The sequence below is a fragment of the Carcharhinus amblyrhynchos genome, unplaced genomic scaffold (assembly GCF_965287045.1).
Source record: "Carcharhinus amblyrhynchos unplaced genomic scaffold, sCarAmb.v2.hapA scaffold_493, whole genome shotgun sequence".
NCBI lineage: Eukaryota > Metazoa > Chordata > Chondrichthyes > Carcharhiniformes > Carcharhinidae > Carcharhinus > Carcharhinus amblyrhynchos.
The window spans coordinates 1-18834 of NW_027650233.1; the positions used below are offsets into that span (position 1 = coordinate 1).

At 54.1% G+C, this 18834-nt stretch overlaps 1 protein-coding gene across 1 annotated transcript in view; it reads right to left on the reverse strand.

The window, feature by feature from the left end:
- Positions 1-3845: 3845 nt before the first annotated feature.
- Positions 3846-18834, reverse strand: part of LOC145339479 (sarcoplasmic/endoplasmic reticulum calcium ATPase 2a-like) — a gene marked incomplete at its 3' end in the record, with an annotated part of 28285 nt that continues 13296 nt past the window's right edge. Inside the window, exons 2-4 of the mRNA XM_080183947.1 lie at positions 15514-15531; positions 9488-9570; positions 3846-3950 (exon numbers count right to left, since the gene is read on the reverse strand). Coding sequence (XP_080040073.1) covers positions 3846-3950; positions 9488-9570; positions 15514-15531 — 206 coding nt within the window. The remainder of the gene's footprint in view (positions 3951-9487; positions 9571-15513; positions 15532-18834) is intronic.

Below are 18834 nucleotides of genomic sequence, written 5' to 3' on the forward strand. Positions count from 1 at the left end.
GTGATCAGGAGCAGGAACCCTGGCTGATTTCCCCCCTCTCTCTCTCTCTAACCCAGGGATCACTGGACAGTGATCAGGAGCAGGAACCCTGGCTGATTTCCCCTCTCTCTAACCCAGGGATCACTGGACAGTGATCAGGAGCAGGAACCCTGGCTGATTTCCCCCCTCTCTCTCTCTCTAACCCAGGGATCACTGGACAGTGATCAGGAGCAGGAACCCTGGCTGATTTCCCCCCTCTCTCTCTCTCTAACCCAGGGATCACTGGACAGTGATCAGGAGCAGGAACCCTGGCTGATTTCCCCCTCTCTCTAACCCAGGGATCACTGGACAGTGATCAGGAGCAGGAACCCTGGCTGATTTCCCCCTCTCTCTAATCCAGGGATCACTGGACAGTGATCAGGAGCAGGAACCCTGGCTGATTTCCCCTCTCTCTCTCTCTAACCCAGGGATCACTGGACAGTGATCAGGAGCAGGAACCCTGGCTGATTCCCCCCCTCTCCTCTAACCCAGGGATCACTGGACAGTGATCAGGAGCAGGAACCCTGGCTGATTTCACCTCTCTCTAACCCAGGGAATCACTGGACAGTGATCAGGAGCAGGAACCCTGGCTGATTCCCCTCTCTCTCTAATCCAGGGATCACTGGACAGTGATCAGGAGCAGGAACCCTGGCTGATTTCCCCCCCTCTCTCTCTCTCTCTAACCCAGGGATCACTGGACAGTGATCAGGAGCAGGAACCCTGGCTGATTTCCCCCCCCTCTCTCTCTCTAACCCAGGGATCACTGGACAGTGATCAGGAGCAGGAACCCTGGCTGATTTCACCCTCTCTCTAACCCAGGGATCACTGGACAGTGATCAGGAGCAGGAACCCTGGCTGATTTCACCTCTCCTCTCTCTCTCTCTAACCCAGGGATCACTGGACAGTGATCAGGAGCAGGAACCCTGGCTGATTTCCCCCCTCTCTCTCTCTAACCCAGGGATCACTGGACAGTGATCAGGAGCAGGAACCCTGGCTGATTTCCCCCCTCTCTCTCTTAACCCAGGGATCACTGGACAGTGATCAGGAGCAGGAACCCTGGCTGATTTCCCCCTCTCTCTAACCCAGGGATCACTGGACAGTGATCAGGAGCAGGAACCCTGGCTGATTTCCCCCTCTCTCTAACCCAGGGATCACTGGACAGTGATCAGGAGCAGGAACCCTGGCTGATTTCCCCCTCTCTCTAACCCAGGGATCACTGGACAGTGATCAGGAGCAGGAACCCTGGCTGATTCCCCTCCTCTCTCCTCTAACCCAGGGATCACTGGACAGTGATCAGGAGCAGGAACCCTGGCTGATTTCCCCTCCCTCTCTCTCCTAACCCAGGGATCACTGGACAGTGATCAGGAGCAGGAACCCTGGCTGATTCCCCCCTCTCTCTCTCTAACCCAGGGATCACTGGACAGTGATCAGGAGCAGGAACCCTGGCTGATTTCACCTCTCTCTCTAACCCAGGAATCACTGGACAGTGATCAGGAGCAGGAACCCTGGCTGATTTTCCCCCTCTCTCTCTAACCCAGGGATCACTGGACAGTGATCAGGAGCAGGAACCCTGGCTGATTTCCTCACTCTCTCCCTCTTCTCTCTCTCTCTAACCCAGGGATCACTGGACAGTGATCAGGAGCAGGAACCCTGGCTGATTTCCCCTCTGTCTCTCTCTAACCCAGGGATCACTGGACAGTGATCAGGAGCAGGAACCCTGGCTGATTTCCCCTCTGTCTCTCTCTAACCCAGGGATCACTGGACAGTGATCAGGAGCAGGAACCCTGGCTGATTTCCCCCCCTCTCTCTCTCTAACCCAGGGATCACTGGACAGTGATCAGGAGCAGGAACCCTGGCTGATTTCCCCTCTCTCTCTCTAACCCAGGGATCACTGGACAGTGATCAGGAGCAGGAACCCTGGCTGATTTCCTCTCTCTCTCTCTCTAACCCAGGGATCACTGGACAGTGAACAGGAGCAGGAACCCTGGCTGATTTCCCTCTCTCTCTCTAACCCAGGGATCACTGGACAGTGATCAGGAGCAGGAACCCTGGCTGATTTCCTCTCTCTCTCTCTCTAACCCAGGGATCACTGGACAGTGATCAGGAGCAGGAACCCTGGCTGATTTCCCCTCTCTCTAACCCAGGGATCACTGGACAGTGATCAGGAGCAGGAACCCTGGCTGATTTCCCCCTCTCTCTCTCTCAACCCAGGGATCACTGGACAGTGATCAGGAGCAGGAATCCTGGCTGATTTCCCCCCTCTCTCTGTAACCACGGATCACTGGACAGTGATCAGGAGCAGGAACCCTGGCTGATTTCCCCTCTCTCTCTCTAACCCAGGGATCACTGGACAGTGATCAGGAGCAGGAACCCGGCCTGATTTCCCCTCTCTCTCTCTCTAACCCAGGGATCACTGGACAGTGATCAGGAGCAGGAACCCTGGCTGATTTCCCCTCTCTCTCTCTAACCCAGGGATCACTGGACAGTGATCAGGAGCAGGAACCCTGCCTGATTTCCCCTCTCTCTTTCTCTAACCCAGGGATCACTGGACAGTGATCAGGAGCAGGAACCCTGGCTGATTTCCGCTCTCTCTCTCTAACCCAGGGATCACTGGACAGTGATCAGGAGCAGGAACCCTGGCTGATTTCCCCCCTCTCTCTCTCTAACCCAGGGATCACTGGACAGTGATCAGGAGCAGGAACCCTGGCTGATTTCCCCCCTCTCTCTCTCTCTAACCCAGGGATCACTGGACAGTGATCAGGAGCAGGAACCCTGGCTGATTTCCCCTCTCTCTAACCCAGGGATCACTGGACAGTGATCAGGAGCAGGAACCCTGGCTGATTTCCCCCCTCTCTCTCTCTAACCCAGGGATCACTGGACAGTGATCAGGAGCAGGAACCCTGGCTGATTTCCCCCTCTCTCTCTCTCTAACCCAGGGATCACTGGACAGTGATCAGGAGCAGGAACCCTGGCTGATTTCCCCTCTCTCTAACCCAGGGATCACTGGACAGTGATCAGGAGCAGGAACCCTGGCTGATTTCCCCCCTCTCTCTAACCCAGGGATCACTGGACAGTGATCAGGAGCAGGAACCCTGGCTGATTTCCCCTCTCTCTCTCTCTCTAACCCGGGATCACTGGACAGTGATCAGGAGCAGGAACCCTGGCTGATTCCCCCCCTCTCTCTCTCTAACCCAGGGATCACTGGACAGTGATCAGGAGCAGGAACCCTGGCTGATTTCACCTCTCTCTAACCCAGGAATCACTGGACAGTGATCAGGAGCAGGAACCCTGGCTGATTTCCCCCCTCTCTCTAATCCAGGGATCACTGGACAGTGATCAGGAGCAGGAACCCTGGCTGATTTCCCCTCTCTCTCTCTCTCTCTAACCCAGGGATCACTGGACAGTGATCAGGAGCAGGAACCCTGGCTGATTCCCCCCTCTCTCTCTCTAACCCAGGGATCACTGGACAGTGATCAGGAGCAGGAACCCTGGCTGATTTCACCTCTCTCTAACCCAGGGATCACTGGACAGTGATCAGGAGCAGGAACCCTGGCTGATTTCACCTCTCTCTAACCCAGGGATCACTGGACAGTGATCAGGAGCAGGAACCCTGGCTGATTTCACCTCTCTCTCTCTCTCTCTCTCTCTAACCCAGGGATCACTGGACAGTGATCAGGAGCAGGAACCCTGGCTGATTTCCCCTCTCTCTCTCTAACCCAGGGATCACTGGACAGTGATCAGGAGCAGGAACCCTGGCTGATTTCTCATTGGAATCAAGGCTTTGTTAGTCTGTATTAATATCTTTGCATTTGCTGCATTCTCAGTACCTGCCAGACGCCCACAATGGCGTTTGCGACAAGGATCAGCAGGATGACAAACGGCTCGACAAACGCCGTGATTGTTTGTTCCCCTTCTTCAAACCAGGCCAGCACCTGAAGCAGCAGAAAATACACTCCAATCAGAGCCGCAGGGACACAAGTACCTAGACTGCAGCACAGCACAACACCCAGAATTAAGGATCAATATCTGCACCAACACCCACTCTTTAATCAGCCGTACTCTGTATCTAACCCCGTGCTGTACCTGTCCTGGGAGTGTTTGATGGGGGGACAGTGTAGAGGGAGCTTTACTCTGTATCTAACCCTGTGCTGTACCTGTCCTGGGAGTGTTTGATGGGGGGACAGTGTAGAGGGAGCTTTACTCTGTATCTAACCCCGTGCTGTACCTGTCCTGGGAGTGTTTGATGGGGGGACAGTGTAGAGGGAGCTTTACTCTGTATCTAACCCCGTGCTGTACCTGTCCTGGGAGTGTTTGATGGGGACAGTGTAGAGGGAGCTTTACTCTGTATCTAACCCCGTGCTGTACCCGTCCTGGGAGTGTTTGATGGGGGGACAGTGTAGAGGGAGCTTTACTCTGTATCTAACCCCGTGCTGTACCTGTCCTGGGAGTGTTTGATGGGGACAGTGTAGAGGGAGCTTTACTCTGTATCTAACCCCGTGCTGTACCCGTCCTGGGAGTGTTTGATGGGGGGACAGTGTAGACGGAGTTTTAGTCTGTATCGAACCCCATGCTGTACCTGTCCTGGGAGTGTTTGATGTCGGTTTTGGGTCTATTAGGGGGCACAATGTAAGGTGAGGCGTGACTCAGAGGAATGAGCTGGGAGCCATTAAGCAGTTTCTTGTCAAATCACCAGTGCCCACAAGAGGGCTGAGACGACTTTCTTCTTCATCTGTTTATACTTCTTGTGAAAAAAAAGGGAGCAACCCTGCCCCAAACATTCCTGAAATAAGCGCAGCACCCCGGAGAGTTGGGAATGTTTATTGGCCAGGAAGTGTTTAATTTGCTGAGAGTGTTCCCACAGATGGTATGTGAAGGCAGGGGCAGGGTCACAGAGGTCTGGGAATGTAGCCTGACCTTGGGGCACTGCATGAAACAGCCAGACCCTTGGGAGGGGCAGGAGGGGAGGGAGCTGGCCAGGACAGAGAGAGGGTGGGGCACCAACAGTTAGAGAACCAGACTCCAGAAATAAACACACTGACTGGTCCACTCATTAACCCGTTAAAGGGAGTGAACAGAACACTGAAAATTCTCACCACGTCCTGAGAGACAGGACTGTCAGAGGGTCAGTGCCGAGGGAGTGCCGCACTGTCAGAGGGTCAGTGCCGAGGGAGTGCCGCACTGTCAGAGGGTCGGTGCCGAGGGAGTGCCGCACTGTCAGAGGGTCGGTGCTGAGGGAGTGCCGCACTGTCAGAGGGTCAGTGCTGAGGGAGTGCCGCACTGTCAGAGGGTCAATGCTGAGGGAGTGCCGCACTGTCAGAGGGTCAGTGCTGAGGGAGCGCCGCACTGTCAGAGGGTCAGTGCTGAGGGAGTGCCGCACTGTCAGAGGGTCAGTGCTGAGGGAGCGCTGCGCTGTCTGAGGGTCAGAAGGGGATTGGGATTGTGTACAGTGGGAGTGAACGGGAAGGGGATTGGGATTGTGTACAGTGGGAGTGAACGGGAAGGGGATTGGGATTGTGTACAGTGGGAGTGAACGGGAAGGGGGATTGGGATTGTGTACAGTGGGAGTGAACGGGGAGGGGATTGGGATTGTGTACAGTGGGAGTGAACGGGAAGGGGATTGGGATTGTGTACAGTGGGAGTGAACGGGAAGGGGATTGGGATTGTGATTGTGTACAGTGGGAGTGAACGGGGAGGGGATTGGGATTGTGTACAGTGGGAGTGAACAGGAAGGGGATTGGGATTGTGTACAGTGGGAGTGAACAGGAAGGGGATTGTGATTGTGTACAGTGGGAGTGAACGGGAAGGGGATTGGGATTGTGTACAGTGGGAGTGAACAGGAAGGGGATTGTGATTGTGTACAGTGGGAGTGAATGGGAAGGGGATTGGGATTGTGTACAGTGGGAGTGAATGGGAAGGGGATTGGGATTGTGTACAGTGGGAGTGAACGGGAAGGGGATTGGGATTGTGATTGTGTACAGTGGGAGTGAACGGGGAGGGGATTGGGATTGTGTACAGTGGGAGTGAATGGGAAGGGGATTGGGATTGTGTACAGTGGGAGTGAATGGGAAGGGGATTGGGATTGTGTACAGTGGGAGTGAACGGGAAGGGGATTGGGATTGTGTACAGTGGGAGTGAACGGGAAGGGGATTTGGGATTGTGATTGTGTACAGTGGGAGTGAACGGGAAGGGGATTTGGGATTGTGATTGTGTACAGTGGGAGTGAACGGGAAGGGGATTTGGGATTGTGTACAGTGGGAGTGAACGGGGAGGGGATTGGGATTGTGTACAGTGGGAGTGAATGGGAAGGGGATTGGGATTGTGTACAGTGGGAGTGAACGGGAAGGGGATTGGGATTGTGTACAGTGGGAGTGAACGGGAAGGGGGTTGGGATTGTGTACAGTGGGAGTGAATGGGAAGGGGATTGGGATTGTGTACAGTGGGAGTGAACGGGAAGGGGATTGGGATTGTGTACAGTGGGAGTGAACGGGAAGGGGATTTGGGATTGTGATTGTGTACAGTGGGAGTGAACGGGAAGGGGATTTGGGATTGTGATTGTGTACAGTGGGAGTGAACGGGAAGGGGATTTGGGATTGTGTACAGTGGGAGTGAACGGGGAGGGGATTGGGATTGTGTACAGTGGGAGTGAATGGGAAGGGGATTTGGGATATTACTTTGACATTCACAGGGATAAGTTTAAATTGCCGTGCGAGTGCTCTCAATTCCCAAAGGAGTTTTGCTAAATCCTGAAGGTTTGGGAGTGTTTGTAATCTGATTATTTTCTTGTGCCTCCTCATTCGCCTCCGTGGCCCCCCCCCACCCCCCGTGACTCCCCACTGCCTCCTCATCCCCCTCTGTGGTCCTCCGGCCCCTTGTGGCTCCCCACTGCCTCTCCACCCCCCCCGTGGCTCCCCACTGCCTCTCCACATCCCCGAGGCCCCTCTATCCCAGCCCCCTCCGTGGTCCCCCACTGCCTCTCCACCTCCCCGTGGCCCCTCTATCCCAGCCCCCCGTGGCTCCCCACTGCCTCTCCACCTCCCCGTGGCCCCTCTATCCCAGCCCCCCCCGTGGCTCCCCACTGCCTCTCCACCTCCCCATGGCCCCTCTATCCCAGCCCCCCTGTGGCTCCCCACTGCCTCTCCACCTCCCCGTGGCCCCTCTATCCCAGCCCCCCTGTGGCTCCCCACTGCCTCTCCACCCCCTCCGTGGTCCCCCAGCCCCCCCGTGGCTCCCCACTGCCTCTCCACCTCCCCGTGGCCCCTCTATCCCAGCCCCCTCCGTGGTCCCCCACTGCCTCTCCACCTCCCCGTGGCCCCTCTATCCCAGCCCCCCGTGGCTCCCCACTGCCTCTCCACCTCCCCGTGGCCCCTCTATCCCAGCCCCCTCCGTGGTCCCCCACTGCCTCTCCACCTCCCCGTGGCCCCTCTATCCCAGCCCCCTCCGTGGCCTCTCCACCTCCCCGTGGCCCCTCTATCCCAGCCCCCCATGGCTCCCCACTGCCTCTCCACCCCCTCCGTGGTCCCCCAGCCCCCCCGTGGCTCCCCACTGCCTCTCCACCTCCCCGTGGCCCCTCTACCCCAGCCCCCCGTGGCTCCCCACTGCCTCTCCACCTCCCCGTGGCCCCTCTATCCCAGCCCCCCGTGGCTCCCCACTGCCTCTCCACCTCCCCGTGGCCCCTCTATCCCAGCCCCCTCCGTGGTCCCCCACTGCCTCTCCACCTCCCCGTGGCCCCTCTATCCCAGCCCCCTCCGTGGTCCCCCACTGCCTCTCCACCTCCCCGTGGCCCCTCTATCCCAGCCCCCCATGGCTCCCCACTGCCTCTCCACCTCCCCGTGGCCCCTCTACCCCAGCACCTCCTCCACCCTCAGCGATGAGTCAGCGGCTGCTGGAAGGTTCCCTGGTTCTTGTGGACCATCCCTTTGCCGCAGTCACACTGGTGTATTTACTGAAGTACATTCCACTGCTGACAGTCTCCAACTCTTAACCCTTTGGGAGCAGGGAAAGCGGGTGGCCATGCACAGTGGATTCCGGGATGTTGAGCTGGCTCTGCTGCAGAGGATCAGACCTGGGGATGGGGAGCAGCATCGAAGGGGAATAGGTGGCGGAATAACCAGACTCCTGCCTCACAGCTTAGTCATCCGGGAATATCGGGATGTTACTGCAACTTAAACATCAGCTACCAATCTACTCTCCCTCACCAACACAAGCCAACACCACCACAAACCTCATCCTGAACAGCTCTGCACAGCCCAGTAACGCCTCAGCGTCAGGACAACGTGGAGGCAAATAAAGATAGGTCCCACGACCATACAGGAAGTTCAACCCATTCACAGGGACAAGATGTTAATGAGCTAATCTCCCTCTACACTGTCCCCCATCAAACACTCCCAGGACAGGTACAGCACAGGGTTAGATACAGAGTAAAGCTCCCTCTACACTGTCCCCCCATCAAACACTCCCAGGACAGGTACAGCACGGGGTTAGATACAGAGTAAAGCTCCCTCTACACTGTCCCCCCATCAAACACTCCCAGGACAGGTACAGCACGGGGTTAGATACAGAGTAAAGCTCCCTCTACACTGTCCCCCCATCAAACACTCCCAGGACAGGTACAGCACAGGGTTAGATACAGAGTAAAGCTCCCTCTACACTGTCCCCCCATCAAACACTCCCAGGACAGGGACAGCACAGGGTTAGGTACAGAGTAAAGCACCCTCTACACTGTCTGCCCATCAAACACTCCCAGGACAGGTACAGCACGGGGTTAGATACAGAGTAAAGCTCCCTCTACACTGGCCCCCTCTTCAAAGACTCCCAGGACAGGTATAGCACGGGGTTAGATACAGAGTAATGGTCTTGGTGAAGCATTCGAAAAGGATATTGGCTGGGAACTTCTGAGAAATAAAGCCATTGAACCCAGTGTAGAGGGCGAGGGAATGGGACTCTCGCAGATACTCTGCAGGGAGTGAGCAAGCTCCCAGTCAGCAGAATGGCCTCCTGCTGAGCTGCACATACTCTCTCACAAACTGTGGCTCAGCCGTTGCCCTCACACAGTGGCACAGTGGTTAGCACTGCTGCCTCACAGCGCCAGGGACCTGGCTTCGATTCTGTCCTTGTGGAGTTTGCACGTTCTCCTCATGTCTGCATGGGTTTCCTTTGGGTGCTCCAGTTTCCTCCCACACACAAAACTCTACAGGTTGGGTGGATTGGCTATGCTAAATTGCCCCTTAGTGTCCAAAGATGCGCAGGTTAGGGGGATTGGCCATGCTAAATGCCCAGGATTACTGGGATAGGAGTCAGCAGGGGGTGCCCGGGTAAGATGTTCTGATAGAGTGTTGGTGCAGACTCGATAGGCTGAATAGCTTCTTTCTGCACTGTCGAGATACTTGGATTCTGTTGGGACTCCATTGGCGATTTTCACAAGTAGTTACGGAGCCCGATGGAGTGCAATGAAACGGAGTGCGGTACTTACGAAGGATATGCAGGCAGCAAGCAGCAATATCCGCACCAGGAGATCTTCAAACTGATCGAGCACTAGAGACCAGAGAGACTTCCCTGAAGGAAGAAGGAGAAAGAAGACGGGAGCAAGGCAGAGGCACAGAGAAGGAGAGTGCGAGGCGAGGGAGGGAAGGCAAGAGTTTGGCGTGGTGGTGGTGGGGGGGAGCAGGGGAAGAGGGAGGAAGGCCGGGGGGATATGATAGAGAGGGAGAGAGAGAGAGAGAGAGAAAGAGAGCAATCCATTACCACACACAAGCAAAGCTTTCTTCCATGATTATCAGCTGAAGGCATCAGAACAAGAATCGCAGAAGCTCATGGGCAGGTGAAAGGTTAAACTCAAAACCAAGGGTTCCTGCTCCTGATCGCTCTCCATGGGTTAGAGAGACTGTTGGGGGTTTGGGGGGGGAGCGAAATCAGCCAGGGTTCCTGCTCCTGATCACTGTCCAGTGATCCCTGGGTTAGAGAGAGAGAGGGGAAATCAGCCAGGGTTCCTGCTCCTGATCACTGTCCAGTGATCCCTGGGTTAGAGAGAGAGAGGGGAAATCAGCCAGGGTTCCTGCTCCTGATCACTGTCCAGTGATCCCTGGGTTAGAGAGAGGGGAAATCAGCCAGGGTTCCTGCTCCTGATCACTGTCCAGTGATCCCTGGGTTAGAGAGAGAGAGAGGGGAAATCAGCCAGGGTTCCTGCTCCTGATCACTGTCCAGTGATCCCTGGGTTAGAGAGAGAGAGGGGGGAAATCAGCCAGGGTTCCTGCTCCTGATCACTGTCCAGTGATCCCTGGGTTAGAGAGAGGGAAGGGAAATCAGCCAGGGTTCCTGCTCCTGATCACTGTCCAGTGATCCCTGGGTTAGAGAGAGAGAGGGGAAATCAGCCAGGGTTCCTGCCCCTGATCACTGTCCAGTGATCCCTGGGTTAGAGAGAGAGAGGGGAAATCAGCCAGGGTTCCTGCCCCTGATCACTGTCCAGTGATCCCTGGGTTAGAGAGAGAGGGGAAATCAGCCAGGGTTCCTGCTCCTGATCACTGTCCAGTGATCCCTGGGTTAGAGAGAGAGGGGAAATCAGCCAGGGTTCCTGCTCCTGATCACTAAATAGTGATGCCTTGATTAGAGATTGACCATGGTAAATTGCCCCTTAGTGTCCAAAGACTTTTTAAAAAAGTTTATTTATTTGTACCACAAGTGGGCTTACATTACCACTGCAATGAAGTTACTGTGAAAATCCCCTAGTCGCCATACTCTGGCACCTGTATGGGTACACTGAGAGAATTTTGAGTGTGGGATGAAACCCATGCAGACATGGGGAGAAGAATGTGCAAACTCCGCACAGTGACCAAGCTGGGAATCGAATCCGGGTCCCTGGCGCTGTGAGGCAACAGCCCGAACCACTGTACCACCCCTTGTGTAGATGTGTAGGTTAGGTGGAATAGTGGGGTAAATTCTTGGGATTTTAGGGACAGGCCCTAGGGAATATGCTTTGAGGGAGAGGTGGTGCAGGGCTAACGGACTGAATGGCCTCCTTTTGCATTGTAGGGATTTTTTGATCTGCTCAGTGAGTGAGCATCCACAGGCATCTGGGATGGAGAATTCAGAGCGTTCACTACCCTCTGATGAAGGCACTTCTCAGCTGTATCCGAGATGGCTGCCCCTTTTCCCTAAGACTGAGACTCCCATTCCAGTGTCTCCAGGGGGAACAGCCTCTCTGTATTTCCCATCAAGCTCCCAAGGAATCTCCTATGTCCCAGTGAGATCATCTGTGAGGAGTTTCAGAGTGGTCTCCTCAATCTCTACTCACATTTATTACACGACCCACCAGGGCAAGGATATCCTTCCTTTGGGAAAGAGTCCAGAACTTTTCACCCCAGCTCGTTGGACTCGTTTAAGGTTCAGTTAGATAGACACATGAGTGAAAAGAGGATGGAGGGTTATGGTAGGGGCTATTAAGTGAGGGTTAGAACCTCGGGAGACACCGGAAAAGCAGACTTGTGAGATTAACATTTTTGTCTTCTTATTCTGCAGGTGGAGATCCACCTCGTTGTCAAACGAGGGGCATGCACACGGTGGGTCGTGCGTGGGCTGCTCTTGGCGGTTCCGGGAGTGGCCTAGTACTTCATGTCGGTGTGTGTGCTTGATCCTGGACCGGTAGACGGGCGCCGCAACAGCTCAGTGACTAGCACTGCTAGCTGTGCAGATACATGGATTTGGGCCTGTGTCTGTGGGAGTTTGTGCATTCTCCCTGTGGTTGCGTGGGTTTCCTCCGGGCGCTCCGGTTTCCTCCCACACCCCAAAGATGTGCTCTTAGGCTGATTGGTTTTACCAAATTGACACTATTCTCCCCTGAATCTGGCTAAGTCAGGGGTTCCATTTGTAGACACGCAGGGTAGAATAGATGTAGGGTGATGCGGCGGCGCGGGCTCATTGGGCCAAAGGGCCTGTTTCCCGTGCTGGGTTGTTCTTTGTTCTTTGTTCCATGGGTCTGATACAAGAGCAAGACTTCCTCACTCTGACTTTTCTACAATCATTTACGGGACATGGGCCTCACTGGCTGGGGCAACATTTACTCCCCATCCCTAAATGCCCCTTGAGAAGATGGTGAGTGAGCCACCATCTTCAACCTGCTGCAGTCCCATGTGGTGTAGGTACACCCACAGTGCTAATATAAGAACAGAAGAACATTAGGAATAGGAGCAGGAGTAGGCCATTTAGCCCTTCGAGCCTGCCCCGCCATTCAATAAGATCACGGCTGATTTGAAGTGGATCAGTTCCACTTTCTCACTTTCTCCCCATAACCCTTAATCCCCTCACCTACCAAAAACCTATCTACCCGTGACTTAAATATATTTAGCGAGGCAGCCTCCACCACTTCATCGGGCAAAGAATTCCAGAGATTCACCACCCTTTGAGTGAAGAAGTTCCTCCTCAACTCTGATCTAAACTGCTCCCCCCCTTATCTTGAGGCTGTGCCCTCTAGTCCTGCTGTCCTTTCTGAGCGGGAAGAATCTCTCTACCTCTACCCTATCAACCCCTTTCAGGGATGTTAGGGAGGGAGTTGCTGTTGGACATCAGTCAGTCCCCGTGTGGTATAGGTACACCCACAGTGCTGTTAGGGAGGGAGTTCCAGGATTGCTGTTGGACATCAGTCAGTCCCCGTGTGGTGTAGGTACACCCACAGTGCTGTTAGGGAGGGAGTTCCAGGATTGTTATTGGACATCAGTCAGTCCCCGTGTGGTGTAGGTACACCCACAGTGCTGTTAGGGAGGGAGTTCCAGGATTGTTATTGGACATCAGTCAGTCCCCGTGTGGTGTAGGTACACCCACAGTGCTGTTAGGGAGGGAGTTTCAGGATTTTGACCCAGTGACAGTGAAGGAACGGCCGATATATTTCCAAGTCGGGATGGTGAGTGACTCGGAGGGGAACCTCCGGGTGGGGGTGTTCCCAGGTATCTGCTGCCCTTGTCCTTCTAGATGGTAGAGGTGGTGGGTTTGGAAGGTGCTGTTGAAGGAGCCTTGGTGAGTCACTGTGGGGCATCTTGTAGATAGTACACACGGCTGTCACTGTGTGTCGGTGGTGGAGGGAGTGAGTGTTTGTGGTTAGTGTGTCGATCGAGCGGGGCTGCTTTGTCCTGGATGGTGTCGAGCTTCTCGAGTGTTGTTGGGAGCTGCTCCCATCCAGACAAGTGGGGAGTATTCCATCACACTCGTGACTTGTGTCCTTGTAGATGGTGGACAGGCTTTGGGGGGAATCAGGAGGTGAGTTACTCTCCGTAGGATCCCCAGCCTCTGACCTGCTCTGGGAGCCACAGTATTTATACAGCTGGGTCCAGTTCAGTTTGTGGTTAATTGTAACCCCGAGGATGGTGACAGTGGGGGATTCAGTGATGGTTACACCAATGAACATCAAGGGGCAATGGTTAGAGTGTCTCTTATTGTCACTGCTTAACATTTGTGTGGCGTGAATGTTACTTGCCACTTGTCATCCTGAGCCTGGAAATTGTCCAGATCTTGTTGCATTCAGACAGGGACTCTGTCAGTACCTGAGGAGTGGCGAATGGTGCTGAACATTGTGCAATCATTGGCAAATATCCCCACTCTGACCTGTCCCCACCTTGCAGTAAAGGCAGTTATTTGCCTTGCCAATGACCCGATGTTCCAGTGATTTGTGGGTGAAAGCACCCAGATCCTGGTGAATAGCAGTAATTCCCCACTCTGCCATCTCGCAGAAAGATCAGAAACACAGCTTTTCTATTCTTCCCACACTGAAATGGACTTTTCCCCCATGTCTATTGGCTGCTCTCCGGCCCCCATCACTTCACCGTGTCTACGTCTCTCCAAGTATCGTCCACGCTGGCTCTGTACTATCCCTGCAAACAGGTCATTGAAGGACAGAATCCTGGATTAGCTAAAGCAGGAACACCACAGGGGCTTGAGGTGAACAGGAACAGAAGCATTAAAAATAGGCACCATAGCTAATCAGGGACAGAAGGGAAATAACTGAGGGAATATTAGCTTTTGGGCTGTGCGATAAAAGGACGTTGTGAAAGGACACATGGAAAGAGAGCTGCATTAACACTAGCACAGCTCCAAAGCTTAGATTAGAAGGAGAAAGACTGGGATCAGTGTGTGTATCAGTCGTCTGGAATATACATTAAGGTGAGGTTATCCTTTCTAAAAAAAACAGATCGCGAAAGGGCCTGATTTAGATTGGCCGAGACTTACTCTGCTCGTTGGGAAGCGGCTGGGTTTGAAATGAGGGAAAGAGTTCAGAACAAGGGGACACTGCCCTCAAACGCAGAGTGGAATTTCCCCGTCTCGCTCACCGCGGGAATCGCACTGGGAGGGACACGGGCACACAAAGGTCCATCAGCCTCAGAGAGATTTTCCAGGTCTTGAGATGAGAAACAGCTGGAAAATCTCTCCCAGAGTCTGAGCATCCGGGATAGGATCAGGATTACGCCCCCTCACACAAAGTATGAAACTCATCCCCATAAAGATAGAATAGTGGCTTAGCGGGGAAGGGGACGGGGGGGGGGGGGGGGGAGGAGAGAATGTCAAGATTCATCTGGAATCTGACATTAGTAGATTCTGGAGAGATAAGGGCTTGGAAGCATGGCAGGTGGAGGTGGAGCACATCAGGAACAGCTGAATGGCAGAAAAGACATGATGGACTGAATGGCCTCCTCCTGTTCCTGTGTAACAGGCTGGAGAAGGGGCTGAATGGCCGCCTCCTGTTCCTGTGTAACAGGCTGGAGAAGGGGCTGAATGGCCTCCTCCTGTTCCTGTGTAACAGGCTGGAGAAGGGGCTGAATGGCCTCCTCCTGTTCCTGTGCAACAGGTTGGAGAAGGGGCTGAATGGCCTCCTCCTGTTCCTGTGCAACAGGCTGGAGAAGGGGCTGAATGGCCTCCTCCTGTTCCTGTGCAACAGGCTGGAGAAGGGGCTGAATGGCCTCCTCCTGTTCCTGTGCAACAGGCTGGAGAAGGGGCCGAATGGCCTCCTCCTGTTCTTGTGTAACAGGCTGGAGAAGGGGCTGAATGGCCTCCTCCTGTTCCCGTGTAACAGGCTGGAGAAGGGGCTGAATGGCCTCCTCCTGTTCCCGTGTAACAGGCTGGAGAAGGGGCTGAATGGCCTCCTCCTGTTCCCGTGTAACAGGCTGGAGAAGGGGCTGAATGGCCTCCTCCTGTTCCTGTGTAACAGGCTGGAGAAGGGGCTGAGTGGGGATAAGGGCCCGTTATCCTGGTCTGAGAGGAGGAGAGGGTTGTGAGTTGCTGGAATTCTCTGTCGGAGAGAGTTATGGATGCTCCATCACTGAAGGCTGAGGTAGTCTCACAGCGTCTCAGGGATACGAGGAGCGAGCGGGAACATGGGATTTGGGTTCCCGATCAGCCCTGACAGTATTGGTTGGCACAGCAGGCACACTGGGCCAAGTGAGTCTATTCCTGCTCAGATTTCTCACATTGCTACGTGTATGAGTGTATTACAGTCCAAGGTTAGAGAGATTTCCATACCTTCTTCCGCTGGGAGTTCTGAGCAAACAGGAGGTGCAGCCACATGGAAAAGAGAGACAGAGACACGGTATTAGACAGCAATGAGACACAGGTGGTGACACAGTCACCCTGCGTTCCTACAACACTAACACCAGGCAGGTTAGAATCACCAACCATGCAACACAGCTCAAATCGTCACTAACCAGCGGGGGCCATAAACTACACCTGCCCAACTTCACAATCCCAGCACAGCCAGAGTGAGCAACTCAACTCAAACTGACTCCCTCCCACCCCACCCTGCGGACCCCTCCCACCCCCCCACCTCCTCCTTCCCACCCCCCACCTCCTCCTTCCCACCCCCCTGTCCCCTCCCTCACCTCCTCCCTCCCACCCCCACCTCCTCCTTCCCACCCACTCCCTCCCACCCCCTGTCCCCTCCCTCCCGCCCCCCACCTCCTCCTTTCCACCCACTCCCTCCCACCCCCCGTCCCCTCCCTCCCGCCCCCCCCACCTCCTCCTTTCCACCCACTCCCTCCCATCTCCCTGTCCCCTCCCTCACCTCCTCCCTCCCACCCCTTGTCCCCTCCCCCACCTCCTCCTTCCCACCCCACTGTCCCCTCCCCACCTCCTCCCTCCCACCCTCCCGCCCTCCCCACCCTACCCCCATCTCCTCCCTCCCCCTCTCTCATTCCTGTCTCGTCCCTCCCCCACCTCCTCTATCCCTCCCCTCTCCCTCCATTTTTTGACACGTCCCACTGTAATTCAGTCTTCGGTCTACGAACCCACTTCTTGAATAATGGACTATTTTTATTATTAGTGAAAATCATGCTTAGATAATCCAACCCACCCCCTTACACACACACACATATAGACAAATACACACGCCAACATGCTACAACACACAACCAGACATATACATATGCCCAGGGTGGCACAGTGGTTAGCGCTGCTGCCTCACAGCGTCAGGGACCAGAGTTCAATTCCCAGCTTGGGTCACATTCTCCCCATGTCTGTTTACACATGTCTGTTTACACATTCTCCCCATGTCTGCGTGGGTTTCCTCCGGGTCGTCCGGTTTCCTCCCATTGTCTGAAAGGCGTGCTGGTTATGTGCATTGTTCATGTTAAATTCTCCTTCAGTGTAACCCGAACAGGTGCCAGAGTATGGCGACTAGTGGATTTTCACAATAACTTCATTGCAGTGTTAATGTAAGCCTACTTGTGACAATAATAGATTACTTAAACTTAGACATGCAAACATCAACAGATACCTGGGCATAGAAACACGTCAACACATGCCCTGGCACGCAAACACGTCAACACATGCCCCGGCACGCAAACACGTCAACACATGCCCCGGCACGCAAACCCGTCAACACATGCCCCGGCACGCAAACACGTCAACACATGCCCCGGCACGCAAACACGTCAACACATGCCCTGGCACGCAAACACGCCAACACATGCCCTGGCACGCAAACACGCCAACACATGCCCTGACACGCAAACACACCAACACATGCCCCGGCACGCAAACACGTCAACACATGCCCTGGCACGCAAACACGCCAACACATGCCCCGGCACGCAAACACGTCAACACATGCCCTGGCACGCAAACACACCAACACATGCCCTGGCACGCAAACACGCCAACACATGCCCTGACACGCAAACATGCCAACACATGCCCTGACACGCAAACACACCAACACATGCCCAAACATACAAACACTTCCATACATTCTAGACATACAAACACGTCAACATATGGTAGTGTACAAACACATCAACACATACCCCGATGTACGAAATAGCATGTCAACATGCTACAACAAATATGCAAATATACAAATGTGTTAACATACTACAATACATGCATACGTACACAAACACACTACAATGCAACACTATGCAAACATGCCCCAACATATGCACAAACACAACAACATGTGACAAAACACAAATATACGAACATTCAAACACACTGCAACAAAGTCTTTATGTACAAACATGATACAAAATACAAATATTAGAGGGGGTGAGTCGGGGGGACACCTTTTTTTGATCTGTGAGACATGGACATTGCTGGCTGGCCAGCATTTATTGCCCATCTCTGGTTGCCTGAGGGTCAGTTGATCCCGGCTAGACTCTGTTGAGGAGGAGCTGAGTGGTGATGGCCGGGATGGGTCTCGGCTCGCAGTGGCGGTTTAGCTGGTGAGTGGGCCAAGCTTCGGTGTATCGTTGTCATCGAGATCCTAACCGTTGCTCGCCAGCAGACTGCTGGTGGACATTTGATGAAGTGTAAAGCTGTGTCCTCGGATCTGAGTCTTTCTGACTAGTGGAAATATCCTCCCCACATCCACTCTATCCATGCCTTTCAATATCCTGTAAGTTTCAGTGAGATCCACCCCACCCTCATCCTTCCAAACTCCATCGATTACAGACCCAAACTCTTCAACTGTTCCTCATACGACAAGCTCTTCATTCCCAGGGTATGAGCACGTACCCTGTCACGCTGATGACAATCGGGATTGTCTGCTCCTTTCCCTTTTTGAGGGGATTTATCCAGCACTGTGCTCAGATGATGGAACAAGGAGAATGGGGTTTAATTGTTTGTGGCTCTCCTTGCCACTGGGGAGCACGCTGAGCTGGGGCTGTGTGACATCAGGCTTGCGCGCTATCTTTTTGTGAGGGTGACACAGTGGGTTAGCGCTGCTGCCTCCTCACAGCGCCAGGGACCCGGGTTCGATTCCTGGCTTGGGTCACTGTCTGCGTGGAGTCTGCACGTTCTCCCCATGTCTGCGTGGGTTTCCTCCGGCTGCTCCGGTTTCCTCCCACAGTCCAAAGATGTGCAGGTTAGGTGGATAGGCCATGCTAAATTGCCCCTTAGTGTCCAAAAATGTGTAGGTTAGGTGAATTGGCCATGTTTAATTGCCCCTTAGTGTCGGGGGATTAGCAGAGTAAACATGTGGAGTTATAAGGCCTGGGTGGGATAGTGTTGGTGCAGGCTCGATGGGCCGAATGGTCTCCTGCACTGTACTGTATAATCTGATCCGCCTCTCTCACACGCTGTAATCTTTGCATTTATACTTGAGTCCCCTGGGGAGAAGGGGGCAAGGGGGAAGGGTGAGGGTTTGCTCCAGAGATGTTAATAAGGCTACATTAGGCCTTGTTGTGGGTGAGGAAATCCCCCCAGTAGAATAAGTGGCCTTGCATTTTTTCTTTTGTATTTTGGTTATGATGTGACTCAGGAAAACTTGCTTACTTCCTGGGAAAGTACAAACAGATCACCTATGCTGGTAAAGACTAGGATCTGTTTTACTCTCTGTCGTTGCCATGT